Source organism: Cheilinus undulatus, linkage group 7 (genome assembly GCF_018320785.1).
Source record: "Cheilinus undulatus linkage group 7, ASM1832078v1, whole genome shotgun sequence".
Lineage (NCBI taxonomy): Eukaryota > Metazoa > Chordata > Actinopteri > Labriformes > Labridae > Cheilinus > Cheilinus undulatus.
Genome location: NC_054871.1, coordinates 14,044,912 through 14,059,524, shown reverse-complemented (window position 1 = coordinate 14,059,524; position 14,613 = coordinate 14,044,912). Strand labels below are relative to the sequence as shown.

At 38.0% G+C, this 14,613-nt stretch overlaps 1 protein-coding gene across 1 annotated transcript in view; it reads left to right on the top strand.

Annotated features, from left to right (window-relative positions):
* Positions 1-14,613, top strand: part of atp11b (ATPase phospholipid transporting 11B (putative)) — an 81,984-nt gene that overhangs the window by 18,972 nt on the left and 48,399 nt on the right. Inside the window, exons 5-14 of the mRNA XM_041790599.1 lie at positions 269-376; positions 1,499-1,627; positions 3,948-4,051; positions 5,326-5,373; positions 5,780-5,844; positions 7,934-8,015; positions 8,103-8,253; positions 10,797-10,994; positions 11,655-11,813; positions 12,116-12,303. Coding sequence (XP_041646533.1) covers positions 269-376; positions 1,499-1,627; positions 3,948-4,051; positions 5,326-5,373; positions 5,780-5,844; positions 7,934-8,015; positions 8,103-8,253; positions 10,797-10,994; positions 11,655-11,813; positions 12,116-12,303 — 1,232 coding nt within the window. The remainder of the gene's footprint in view (positions 1-268; positions 377-1,498; positions 1,628-3,947; positions 4,052-5,325; positions 5,374-5,779; positions 5,845-7,933; positions 8,016-8,102; positions 8,254-10,796; positions 10,995-11,654; positions 11,814-12,115; positions 12,304-14,613) is intronic.

The following is a 14,613-nucleotide window of genomic DNA, read 5'->3' as shown; positions in this document are numbered from 1 at the left end:
TTAATGCATTGTCTAAAAGAAGTATCAGTCAGATTTTGATTGTTTATGAAAACTTGCATTTCACCTTTAACATTGAGAAATAAAGAAAAACTTTGAAAAGTTGTTGTCAATTCTGTTTTTTGATATGGCCTAGTAGTAAAATTGTTCTCCTAAAATTGATCAGATTGTTCAGCACCATATCCCAGGGTCGATAAACAAAGATAGATTACACTTTGCAGTTGGCAGCTGTTTTATTGTATGTTACCTGCTGTTAAACCATTTTTTACAGGGCTACGAGGATTGGCTGAGACACAAGGCAGACAACGAGGTGAATGGAGCTCCCGTCTTTGTGGTTCGCAGTGGAAGTCTGGTCCAGACAAGATCCAAGAATATCAGGGTAATGTCTCAAAACCAAAAACAAACTTTACAATTCCACTTTACTCTTTGTGGCTGGAAAGGTCATTGCTTCTACCAAACCTCTTTTTAAAAGTACCTCAAAAAAGATCTTCACACCTCAGAGCCAGCAGCCAGGGCTAACTGGAGCTTGGATGTTAAATTCCTGGTGCCTGTGGCGGTTCTCTACAGCTTTACTAAAAAGAAATACAATAGGAGATTTTGTTATGTGAAAAAAAGTGTTTCATATGTTAGGATTGCAGGAAACTGGGACATCCATTGTGTTGAACAGAAATAACACTGGTATGTTCCTAAAAAATTGAATTTCCTCTACTAATTCCGCTTTTTGTTTCATATCCATGTAATTTGACCATGTTTACTTGTTTTTATTATTTACTTTTGTGTGTTGTTATTTTCCTAAAGGTGTTTAAGGTGCAATAATGCCAGATTTGGAGGGTTTTTTTCATATTTGAAGCCAGTCATTCTTATATAAAAAAATTGCTGTTACCTTTCCTGTCCTTGTTAAAGGGTCTTTGAGACTTGGACATCCCTCTTGCTCAGTATTTTGTAGTGCATAAAGCACAAATCCTCTTTGGCCAGACTTTTCCCAGACGCTGTCACTGATGTGTCTGGAGTCAGAGCAACACAGTCAACACAGTCTAAATGACATGTTTCTGTAAGTCATGTAATAAAGTCAGAGTGTTAGAATAAACCTACAGTTTTTAAGGCATCTGTTTTAAAGGGCAATCACTGTCAAAGCTTATAAGAAGTCATATTTCCTTGTCTAGAAGAAGACACCATCAATTTATTTGTGAAATGTGTGACAGCTTGTTAATGCATCTTTTATGTGCCCCATCAAACAGCAAACATTATCTTCTTTAATGATGAGTTGAATTTCCAGACAAATCCTGTTTTTGACTTTGTCTTTTTAATGAATACGTTTAAACTAACACAAATAAAATAATCAAGTCAAAGAATAATTAAGAAGACAAATTTCTGTTAGATGATGATACCCCTAAAAAATACATCTAGTATGAAGCAAAAACAATGAAAGACAATGTTTCAATAAAACTGAACCAGTCTTAAAACCTTTGTGTGTGTGTGGGTTCTCTGCCTGTTGGTTCAGGTTGGAGACATTGTTCGTGTGGCTAAAGATGAGACGTTCCCTGCTGACCTGGTGTTGCTGTCGTCTGATCGGGCAGAAGGCACCTGTCACATCACCACAGCCAGCCTTGATGGAGAGACCAACCTTAAGGTCTGTTTGTGTGACTTTGTTTGCTTTAGGAGTGTCCATGGTGTGAAGACCTTGAACTACCAGACTACTGTTGACCAGTTGCAGTGCAAACAGCAATTTTAAATGAGTAAACAGGATGGCTGCATATCTACTGCTTCTACAAGCTAATGGCTCCATCTTAAAGATGCCCTGTGTGTTGAAAACAAACAACATTTGCATGAACACGCTGTAACATTAAGGAAAAGTTAACATTCAGCATTTGTCTTTAAACATGTAGAGTTAGACCTTGAAGCTGGACCGACGTGTTTGTTGCATTTACAATCACAATGCCGGGAAAAAATATAGGAATTAGATTATTTTCCAAAATCATTCAGTCCTATTTAGAATATGTTTTACTGACTAAAACTGGACTAAAATTGTATTTTTTCTGAGTTTAGTTAAAAAAATATAGACTAAAATTTTAAAGAGTGAAAATATCTTAACACCGCGTTCCACATTATTATGCAAATGACATTTTTCTCTTATTTTCCAAAATATTAATGCAAATGACAGAATATTTTTCAAGTCATTGGCCATTAGAGCATAATTGAAATGTTTTTGAACAAACTTAATGATGATAACAATTATTAAAAAAAAAATAAAAACCTCAAAATCCTCTAATCCACATTATTAAGCAGGCCACGGGTTTTCAAGAAATAAAGAAAAGAAAATAAGAAAGAAAAAGGATCTCTCTGCTGCCAAAAAGTGTCAAATAGTGTAATGCCTTGGACAAGGAATGAAAACATTAGATATTTCATGAAAAATTAAGTGTGATCATCGTACTGTGAAGAAATTTGTGGCTGATTCAGGGCACAGACGGGTTTGTGCAGATAAAGGCATAATGAGGAAGGTTTCTGACGGACAAATTCATTGGATTAAGAGAGCAGCTGATGAGTGCTGTGCAACCCTGGATGGTCCAGATGGAGGAGTAGTGGATGGTTGATGGATGGCCACCATGTCCCAACAAGGCTGTGACATCAGCAAGGATTTGGCAGAGTCATGTTCTGGGCCGGATTCATGAAGAGAGAGCTGGTAGGCCCCTTTAGGGTCCCTGAAGGTGTGAAAATGACCTCGGCAAAGTATATGGAGTTTCTGACTGACCACGTTCTTCCATGGTACAAAAAGATGAGCAGTGTGCCTTCTGTAGCAAAATTTTCTTCATGCATGACAATGCACCATCTCATGCTGCAAAGAATACCTCTGTGTCATTGGCTGCTATGGGCATAAAAGGAGAGAAACTCATGGTGTGGCCCCATCCTCCCCTGACCTCAACCCTGTTGAGAACCTTTGGAGCATCCTCAAGCAAAAGATCTATGAGGGTGGGATGCAGTTCACATCAAAACAGCAGCTCTAGGAGGCTATTCCGACATCCTGCAAAGAAATTCTAGCAGAAACTCTTCAAAAACTCGCAAGTTCAATGGATGCAAGAATTGTGAAGGTGATATCAAAGAAGAGCTCCTATGTTAACATGTAACTTTGCCTGTTAAGATGTTTTTGATTGAAATAGCTTTTGATTTCAGTAAATATGACCTCCTAATTTTGCAAATTCAACAAATGACTTCTTCTTTACAACCTATGAAATATTTTAAAACTCTGTTGTGCTTAATAATGTGAAACAGTGCATTTTGAGGTTTTTATTTAAAAAGAAAATGGTTATCATTATGAAGTTTGTTCAAAAACATTTGAATGATGCTCTAACGGCTGATGACTTGAAAATTATTGTGACTGTCATTTGCATTAATATTTAGGAAAATAAGAGAAAAATGCCATTTGCATAATAATGTGGAACGTGGTGTAACCTTTATTTACGTCTTAAAAATCACTGAGGTTTCCGTCATTTGCAGTGAGGTCTAGATAAAAAGGACACACGTAAAACAAACCAAGAAAGAATAACATGCAGTTGGAATGACTAAAATGTGCCTAAAATCTAATAAACATTTTAGTCTTAAGACTTAAACTGAGACTAAATTTAAAATACCTGCCAAAATTAACACCACTCACTGCTTTACTCCTCAGTTTGCATAGATGCAGTATCCAAAATGAAGTCAGGTCTTTGGTCTGTTTTTTCTGTCTCCTCACCCCTACCTGGGCAGTCAAGGTGCTGTCTCCTCCCCTTCAAAGCAGCGACAACTGACCGAACCAGTTGTATTAAAAATAAAAAGCTACAAGACTTATCTGTAGGGCTGTTTGATGTGGAATTTGCTCTGCTGTCTTACTTGTAGACTCAAAAAACCTTTTGTCTATTTCATATACTGCACCCCTTTAAATGGCATTAAACATTATTTTTTTGTGTTGTATTTAGACTCACTACTCTGTGGCGGAGACATCAGTGTGTCAGTCAGTGTCCCAACTGGAGGCTCTGCAGGCAGTGGTGGAGTGTCAACAACCTGAACCTGACCTGTACAGGTAATCTGCCCCTGTTTGGTCCTACAATTACCAGGTGGTTGCACAGGAGCCTATTAAAGATAAAAAAAACAAAAAAACATTTGAAACTCCAAGAATTTTTGAAAATTAGAGAGACTGAATTTGCCAGCTACTTCACAATTTTTAAACAAGAGGAGCAAGAATTTTTGTTATTTCGATCCTTTATTTCTTTTGTCTTTTAAGTTTGTCTCATTTGTTTTCAACTGCTAGCTTTTTTTTGCAATGTTTCAGCCTCATCAAAGAAATCTAAAATGAAATTGTCCTTTTTCTAATTTATTTTGTCATATTCTTAGCACAGACAACTATGCAAAATACTAACATAAACAGTTTTTTGTTCATTTAACCAGGAAATTGTATACTAGACAGGCATCAAAGTTGTAAGCAAGGTTAGGGTATAAATATAAGTAGTTCTATCATTTGTTTTATTTCCCAGGATTCCCCAAAATCTCTATAACCCTCTTAGAAAACACAGTACAATAAAAACTTGCACAAACATCCAGCCAGTGATGTGTTATTAAATGGATGATGGGAAGAGATGGCTTCATCACCTCTTCGACATCCCCTCTCCCTCTTGTCTGTCGCAGCTGGCGACTTCAGAATCGATCAGAGTATTTTTAGATCAGGCAGTTTGTTTCTGTGGCAGTTTTCTCCCTTCCCCCCTCTCTTTAACTCTCTCTCTTTCTCTTGACACTCACTGAGTTTGAATTCACTTAACCAACCAAGCTGTTGTCAGCTTGCTGTAGTAATCTCATTTCTTCATCATCTTATTAACCTGAAACATGGCCTCCTTAATCAGTGTGATGTGATGAACCCCTTGAGAATTCTGCTAGAGGAACCTGATTGTTTTTTAATAGCTGATTACATCATTTGTGCATGTGAAACACTATATTGGGATTCACTCCTCTGGTAGATCTGTTCCAACCATAAAGTTTTGTTTTAAAAATTACTGAAGTCCAACTTCATTTGTTGGCACATTCTCACAGCCCAAGAAAAGCTATCCACCTCAGAGCCTTTTCGTAGTCACCTGTATGCATGTCTTAAAAACATGCACAAGCTGCGGAGGTATTAAGCGGCTCACTCGCTCACATTTTGGAGTAAATAGTTTATTGAAATGCATAGTTAAAACATTTCTCAAATTTCCTGCTCCTGCTGGATTTTTCCCAGTAGCCTGGTTTTCAGTAGGCATGTAAACTAATTAGTCCTCTCAGTCGTACCACTACTACACTACAAACTAAAATGCCCTTGGTGTTTTTCAGGTTTGTTGGCCGGATCACAGTGACCCAACATGGAGAAGAAATAGTCAGGTAAGATCAGTTTTACTCTGCTGTTTTGATTTAGAATTAAACTAATGAATGTAAGTGTGGTATTCAAGGTAAATATTATTTTTAAATGGCATCCCCAATGAGATGGGAATTCCTAGGTTATGCCTTGTGCAAGTGAAAGATAAAAGTAGCTGAGGTTAAAATCAAAGCATCTCCATATGACAAGTAGCGCATGCATTGTGCAGGTGTAAGCACATGGTTTATATTATCAATATGTTAAACTAAATTAAATTGATTATTTACAGCTACAGAAGATGTATGAGCCTTGTAGACCGTAGTTGATTTTTTAAATTTTTTATCAAAGCACTACTGTTTCTTTATTATACAAACATGCAATATCAGTCTGGTTTTCAATGCATTTATATTTTTTCATTTGCTCTTATTTCAGACCACTGGGTCCTGAGAATTTGCTGCTTCGAGGAGCCAGGTTGAAAAATACCAAAGAGATTTTTGGTGAGTCAGTACTCTCAAAATTCAAAGAAAAGTTTCTTCAAAAGCAAAACTTTTAAAATCTTTAAAAACATTGTAAGGATGCTTTCAACTTTTGTTATGCCCAAGCGGTGATCTGTGCTTGAAAAATGAAGCCAATTTAGAAATGCAAAAAAACTACAGTTCCTTGAGTGTCCACTTGAGTCTGGCTGCAGAAGAAGTCACATACATGCCACATTTTAAAATTCAGATTTTTACAGCAGATTTACAAACAGAGTTATTGCATGGTTCAAAAACAAAATAAAGGCCTTTTTGTCTGATATGCTGTATTGTGACTCCAACATTTCACCCATCATTATTTTTCCTGAATAGGTTTGATGCTTTTGTAGATTTTTGCACAAGTCCAGGTCATCTACAGAGTGACTGACTATTTGGAGTAGCAGGTGCAACACCCTTTCTCTCTCTAAAACTTTACTTAGACCAGTGGTTCTCAACTGGCCAAGCATAAGGACCCACCACCTCCTTACAAAAAATCGGGAATCATATTTTTCAAAATGTCTAATCACTGAAATATATTTAATGAAAATTGTTCCAGTTTTAACCATAAGTGGAACAAAACAGATGGGACAAAAGAAAACAGTTCAAAAAGCGAAATTTTCTTGTCATTACAAGAAAACCTAAAAAAAAGTATAGAATTTCTATGTGTCCACTTAGGCTTTTATACATCGTAAACCTTTTGCCACATTTTATTTTCCAAGCTCACATTTGTAAACCACTGGAAACAGCTTTACAATCCAGTTTTGGGTCCTGACCCAGTTTAGAACCAGTGCTTTAGACACCATGCTTTGGTCATGTTTTATTATGTGGATACAATTTTTGCTTAAGTCCAAGTTATCTGAAGCAGTGGTTTTCAACTGGTTGAGCCACGGGACCCACCGTTGACTCTTAAAGGAGAAATGTAACCCAAATTTTTGAGATTTTTTTGTCAGTCAGATGTATTTGATAAAAAAAAAAATCAAAATATTAGAGCTTGGAGCTCAGGCAGTACAAAAGATGTAACAAAACAAAGAAACAGGACAAAGCAAGTATATTTTTGAAGAGTCTCATAGACAATTTGCCTCACTGTTTTTCCATGGCGCACATCCATAACCCACTGAAAAGGGATCTGCTACTCACGTTTGGGTCCAGACCCACCAGTTGAGAACAACTGATCTAATGGGTGACTGACTTTCAGGAGCAGTAGGTGCAGCTCCCTTTCTTCTGTCTCTCTCCCTTGAACTGAAACTTCACTTTAGACACCATGATGTAGCCATGGATTTTGTGGATACCATTGAACATAACAGATAAAGGCAAAGTTTGAACTCGCAGCCATGTAACAAAGCAACTGACCCGCATTTTCCACATCTGACAACTGCGCCACACGTCGAATCGCCACTGGTTTGCTTGGACGGAAGGCAGGAGCTTGTGCAGGAGCTACATTTTCATCATTTCTACCTTTTTTCTTTTTCACAGTACACTGTACTATACTGACCATTTTGCCTTGTACTCAAGGCAGGGTGATACATTGGTTTGTATGCATGCCTCAGTGAGTTTGTATGTGAAACTCAGTCTGTGCGCTGTCATTGAAACCACTTCTGAGAAACGAGTATTATGCTGTTGAGGATGTCATGTTACTATGTAGTTATGTACTCACATTTGGTAATGTACTGAGAAGTTTATAGTTGAATACAGAGACTGAAAGGAAGACAAAATGTTGTTGCTTAAAACAGTTCCTGAATGCTTGACAGAGAGGAAAGACAACCACATAACAGCTGAGACACAAACAAGCCAGAATGAGATGACATTATGGGCAGCACGGACCACTCATTACCAGGCCAGAGATCTGATTATGTAAACACGACAGTTTCTGAAGGCTGAATCTTTAGAGGGTTTTATGGCTATGCCCAGATGCCTCACTATTATCTGCATGCATACTGCAGCACTGGAGCCAATGCTATGGAAAAATGTCATGATTATGTTGTTTTGTATTTCTCGGAATCCATGAACAGGTTGTAAAAAGTCTTTAGCTGTGATTGGACAATTCTGCTTTAACATATCAATTTCACTGTTGCAGGTGTGGCCGTTTACACAGGGATGGAGTCCAAGATGGCCCTTAACTACAAGTGCAAGTCTCAGAAACGATCTGCAGTGGAAAAGTGAGCACTAATCTAAGATAATAACATAGGTTTAGCTGTATAAGAATATGCTTGAACCTTAATGGTTAACATATTTTCCTATGTTAGGTCCATGAACACCTTCCTGATCATCTACCTGGGCATCTTGCTTTTTGAGGCCATCCTCAGCACCATCCTAAAATACGCCTGGCAGGCTGAGGAGAAATGGGATGAACCTTTCTACAATCAAAAGACTGAACAGGAGAGAAACAGCAGCCCGGTAAGTCAGCTTCACGTTAAGCTTCAGAAGAAGGTCTTTTATCGATTTGTGTTTTTTAAGTGAACGGTAAGAGCCTGAGAGATGAGATTAAATGAGATTCAAGTTGGCGTTCCACTTCTTTGTCTTTCATTTTATCCCTGTGCAACCTTCACTTTCATCTGTTTGCAAATAACAAATAGGCATTTTCCCACCAGAGTGGGAGAGTTTGTGATATAAAGAGACCACACTCACATCCACACAATCGTGCAGAGTCCTAGAAGGGTGAAGGTAGGGTGGTTTAAGTGTCTCTAGATTTTGTGATAAGGCATTAGAGAGGAAAGGCCAGTCTGGCAGCCTATCCGCGTACCTGCCAACACTAATCACTCAGAGAGAAAAGCCCTGGTGGGGGCGAAGCATGCTCATGCTCTCACTTTCCTTCTTCTCTTTTGAGACTGAAAGATGAATACCTGCAGAAATAAATGAGTTTGCTTTTATATTGAGAATAAAGGATGATCCACAGAGCTGCAGACACCCTATAGAGTATGCATCCCATTAACTGCATGACCGCTATTCATGCATAATCTGGGACCACGGAAGAGTGTTTCTAGTTAAAGCAAAATGTAGTTAAGGATTTTTTGTTGCATCGTCTGATTGCCCCACATTAAAAACAAGCTCTTTTCATTAGTTTATTTCCTTTTAATTTGCCTTTAAGATTCTTCAGACTCAAATGCTTGTTCTACATAAACTTAGCTTTTGTACAGCCCCTGTTAATCTGTCTTTCAGTCGCTCTCCTTTCCTGTCACATACAGTAATTAAATCCTTAATGGGAATGAATTACCCTGCCTGCTTTGATTTAGAAGGATCAGTGCTGAAGCACCATCAAACTGTGTGTGTGGCTTAGATGTTCTATTTTTGCAATCTTAATATTTTCTTCCATTTCTTAAACGATTAGTTTTAGTGAAAGTGTCAAATGCAAACTGCAAAGTGTGATGAAAATATTAATAGTGTCGGAGGATTTTGTGCAGACTTGAAGCAAAACGTGTTCAAGAATGCAACTAGAAATTTAAAACCCAAACCTCTAAACATATAAAATATTGCACCAAAAATTGACTTGCCTTCTCTAAATAATGAAATGTTTATATTAACATTACACTGAGCATCACAACCATGGTTACCCATGAGAAGGTTAAGGGGGAAAGCTTTCTTGGTGACAACCGATTGATGGGTCCGTGAATGTTAAAGATAAAGATTGCTGCTGTCGGGCCAAAACTTTGTATCTCAATTTTTCACGATTTTAATTTTTTTTCCATAAATCAGTGCTATTTGTCACCCTTTGCGTCTGTCACTGGGTTTTTGCTACCGGACAAGAAAGAACTGAAAATATAATGATATGCTCAGTTCTTTGCTCTGTTAAGGTCTCTGCACACTAGGTCTGCTATTTTCAGATGTGTTCTTCTTTTTGGTTCCATAATCCAAAAAAATGTAACACACTCAAACCTTGCACATTGAGTCCGATGTGTTTTTATTTGCCCTCACCAGAACTGGGCAAATTGTTTCATATTTTGAGCCTGTGGCTCTGTCACTCCTTTAAAATGCTGGAGGATCCATCCATCCTGACATAGAGCTTCTTACAGCACCCGCTCATGTGCCATAGCGCTGAGCCAAGTTGGAGAGATGGTGTACAACTTTTTTATTCAGTCTCTGTTATGACCTGTGAGTAGGCTACAAACTTCTACCTTTTTATTACCCACGCCGATTAAATCGGCAGAGGGTTATGTAAAGGGTTCCGTATCTTTGTTTGTTCGTTTCTTAGTTTGTTTGTATGTGTACAAGATAACTCGAGAATGGAAATTCGGATCTTCTCCAAACTTTCAGGGAGTATTGGGATAGTGACAGGGAAGAATCGATTAGATTTTGGTGATGATCTGCACACCTGTTCGGTTTTTCTCGCACTTTGAATTTGAACACCATAGTAATCAATGGGAGCCTGAGTTCCTCGGTGGCGCTGCTTAGGCATGGGTCTGCCGCCTCAGATGGCCATTCTAGTTCTTTCATATTTCGATGGTTGATATCCACAAAGTATACCTTCAAACTATGGTGTTTAAAGTGACATTCTGGTGAGGGAGAGAGAGAGGAGGGGCCAGGCAGGGGTGAGTGAAAAAGAGAGAATGAAGCGGTAGGCACTGATCTAAATCATTAATCACTCATTTAAATTGCTAGACTGATGCAAAATTTCACATAAGATCGAACTTGTTCCAAAAAATTTGATGACGGATGAAATTTTCGGCATCAGTGTGCAAACATGATCAGAACAATATGAGATCAATTTCCTTTTTAAATGTGCAAAAACATTAAGGACTCAGTGTGCAAAGGTCTTTATGTCAAATAATGATGTCTTCCCTTTTAATGAGCACATTCCTTTTAGTTCAGTTCAGGTAATATGGTTCTACAACAGCACGCTTCCCTGCCTCCACACCAATGTGCAGATGATGTTGTAGCCTTTTATCCTCCCTTCCCTACTTATGTGTCTCAGCCTAATAAAATTTCCCTTCATCCCTCTATAGATCCTGAAGTTTATCTCAGACTTCTTGGCCTTTATGGTCCTCTATAACTTCATCATCCCCATCTCGCTCTACGTTACTGTGGAGATGCAGAAGTTCTTGGGCTCCTTTTTCATTGGCTGGGATTTGGACCTATATCATGAGGAGAGCGACCAGAAAGCTCAGGTCAACACCTCTGACCTCAATGAGGAGCTGGGACAGGTATAGAGCAAGAGCACACGGGCATGGATATCAGTATTATTTCTACTTGTGTTGCATGTAAAGACTGTTTAGAGAACATATGAAGTATGCCTGGCAGCTGTGTTAAAAGTATGTCCTATATAATTTGTAAAGCAGCAAATGCTCTTATTTGAACTTAGAATAGATGTACTGTAAGTAGACTCTAAAAACTCTTAGCGAGTTTGTTTTTTTAACTTCGAGAGGAAAAAAAAATCTCAATGCACTGACTGAAAGCCACAATCACCTTACAAGTCCAGCCAAACATCATATTTTAGCACATTACAAGTAAAAAAATGGTAACATTAGCTTCTAATTCAACAGAAAATATACTCAAGTTTCTGGAGATGAGATCTTTATTTCAGGACATTTTAAGATGTGAAATATTTTTTTCTGCATTATCAATTTCCTTTTACCAAATACAAGCAATTGAAGCCTTAGTTTTCACTAGTAATACCATAAAATGAGATTTTGAACTGCCTTTTTTAGGTGGATGTGGCTTACATTAGTTGTAATAAAATATTCTTTGTAAAATACCCTTGCTAAGATTTGAATTTTACTGTGTATGTATTTTTATGATACCAAAGTTTAAGTGTTCAAAGTTGCACAATATTCAACCCATAAAATATGTTTCTATTTTTGTAGGTGGAGTACGTGTTTACAGATAAGACAGGTACGCTGACAGAAAATGAGATGCAGTTCCGTGAGTGTTCAGTTAACGGAACCAAGTACCGAGAAGTTAACGGCAAACTGGTACCAGAGGGAATGACTGACGACTCCCCAGATGGTTCAACGCCTCAACTGGTAACTCACATTTATAAACATTTCTATCCCCTTTGAGGAGACACACACTGTATTTATATTCTTGTCTCAACGCAGCCATAAAACTAGCAATTATAGCACATGTAAGAATTAGCCTCATGCTAGGACTGCTCTTTTCCCTTGGGCTATTCATGCAATTAACATTAGATAATTGGATTTATTCATTCATGCAACAAAGTTACTGTTAAAAGGCTAAGGTTTGAATTTAAATGTTTTTACTAAAAACAGCACCAAGTACTTTGACTTTTTCCCCTCTCATGCTTTCCTGTTATACCTCCTTCCAGATGGGCGAGGAGTTGTTATTTCTGAAAGCGGTGTCCTTGTGTCACACGGTTCAGATCAGCTACGATCAGCCAGACTGCCTGGTTGGGGGAGGAGACCCATTCTCCCAAGTGAACGGTTTTTCTTCGAGTCACATGGAGTACTACGCCTCTTCCCCAGATGAGAAGGCTTTAGTAGAGGCAGCAAAGAGGTAAACACTGAAACTTCTTCAAGAGACTTATAAGTGGTGTATGATGAAGAAACAGCTAAGCAAGCTGATTTTAGCACATATACTCCAGCTTTTATTGAAGCTGCAGCAACCAGTACAACTAAACAGAGCCATGTGACACATACCTCGTATGACCAGGAAGAGTTACATTTGAGGTTTAAAAACACAGAAAATAAGCACTGCCTAATATATTCATTTAATTTAAAAGGTGGTATTTTGTTTTGTTCTGAGTCCATATGTTGGTTTGTTCTGTCTGGAGGCACACTGAAGAGAACTGGGGACGAGTATTTATTTTTAAATTTGGAACATGGTCGGAAACACAACTGTTGGCTAAAGAAGTGAAAGCTAATACCTAAATCAGTGGTTCCCAACAGACTTGGCTGTTTTAATTTAATTATACTCAATTTTACTTGTACATTTATGTGAGGTTGATTTAAGTTAAACTACATTGTAGAAAGTTTCCTACACTTTAAAACTCTGTTTAAATACAACTCAAAACAACAGGTTTCAGTATTTTGCATAAAGGTACGTGGTCTTCACCCACTGTTATTTTCCTTTATTTCTGTCACATTCGTTAATCTTGAACAGGGAAAACTCTGCAGATAAAGGGATGATTGTCAAGTAATTTATGTACTATGGCAAAAAAAAACAAAGAGTGAGTGAGTACTTTTTACTCAAAACTAAACCATTTTGAATTTAAAGTTAACTGTAAAAAACTGTTCAGCGAAGAGAGAGAGTGGAGAGTGACGTGTGGGAAAGGGACAGGGACATCTCTGTACACGGGGAACACAAACAAACTGCAAGACAACCAGCACCCTGATGTGCAGCTATTTCTTGTATTGATATGAATCCTAGCTGCGGGCATACTGTTTTTAAATCCTAACACACCTATATCGGTTGTGGCAAAAGATTGAAAGGTTAGAGCACAAGCCAAAGGGAAAGTGGCACTTTTTGAATTATTTGTCACAGAAGTAAAGCCCTGGCAGCAATTTAATGTCTAGGGATTGCGGTAAAAGCCTTTCATCGAAACTGTGGAAAAATGGCCCAGAAAGGGAAAAAACAGAAATAAAGATGGTCCAATTTCTAATTTACCAGCCTGACTGAAGGAAGTTAAAGTAGCAAAGGTTTTAAAACTCATCCGTTTCCACGAGGAAACAATTGAAAGTCAGCCAGTCAGGACTGTCCCAGTGTGGTTTCCACCTAAACTGTCAGACTGTGGTGTTTTACAAAACTTTCAGGATTCATGATGCATGAAGTCAGTGATCCTGGTCAGTGTAGTTTTCACACCATCAAATTAAATTATGTCGAGCAGTGAGGGGCTGACCCAGAGCCGCCATGCTCTATTGAGCCATAAACAGTGTCTCTTTGTTGATTTAAACTGAAGAGAGACACAGTTAGAACCATGACTTTAGTTATCGCTGGCATATGGTGTGAAGTGGATGTTATAAAACCATAAAAAAATAACCAATACGAAAACCACAGAGTGAATGTCATTAAATATAATTGCATTTTTTTGTAATTATTATAGCCAAAATATCTTGACATGCTACTATTTGTTTTTGATTGGCATGGAAATCTCAAAATATACTTTGTATCATCAAGAAAAAAAAATCAGACATTTGTAAAATTCCTGAATTCATCATTAGATTGTAAATTACAGGATAAAATAGTCATATATATAAAGAAAGTTGTGCTGTATTCCATTGTGCTTAACACAGACTAGTTTTCATGCATGGATGCAGTGACTCTGTTTTTGGTTACGTATTACCTTGTCACATCCCACATGGTTTTCTATTTATTTACCTGCATTTCATTAGGATGTCCCATTTTCTCACAGTGTTATCACAAATCATTCAAGTGATAAACTGTAAGCACTCGCACACCATGACCCTGAGGAAGATGAATAACTGGAAGTCTGACTTATTGAGGGCACTTTTTCTTGGAGCTGCATCAAACTCAAACTGGGCTCAAACTGTACTTTCCTGACCTTGGAATTTGCTCAGCCTTACCTGAATAGTATTTTAGTGCCAGGTGCGCAGGTGTGAGCAGATGTGAGGGGGGAATTAATGAGGCAATGCAAAAGGAGTTGTTGGTTCTTCTGTGGAAATTAGATCCTAGTCATTGGGCTGAGAATAGATGTCTCATTACCATCAAGACAACAAAACGGTTCCCTGAAGAAGTACATTTCCATTCGTTGAGCTTTTGTTGTCAGGCTTTACTCAGGATTAGCAAAGCTGTTTCAGGTCCATGAGACCAGGACTGTGTCAGAGAGCATGTTTATGAGCTAACACA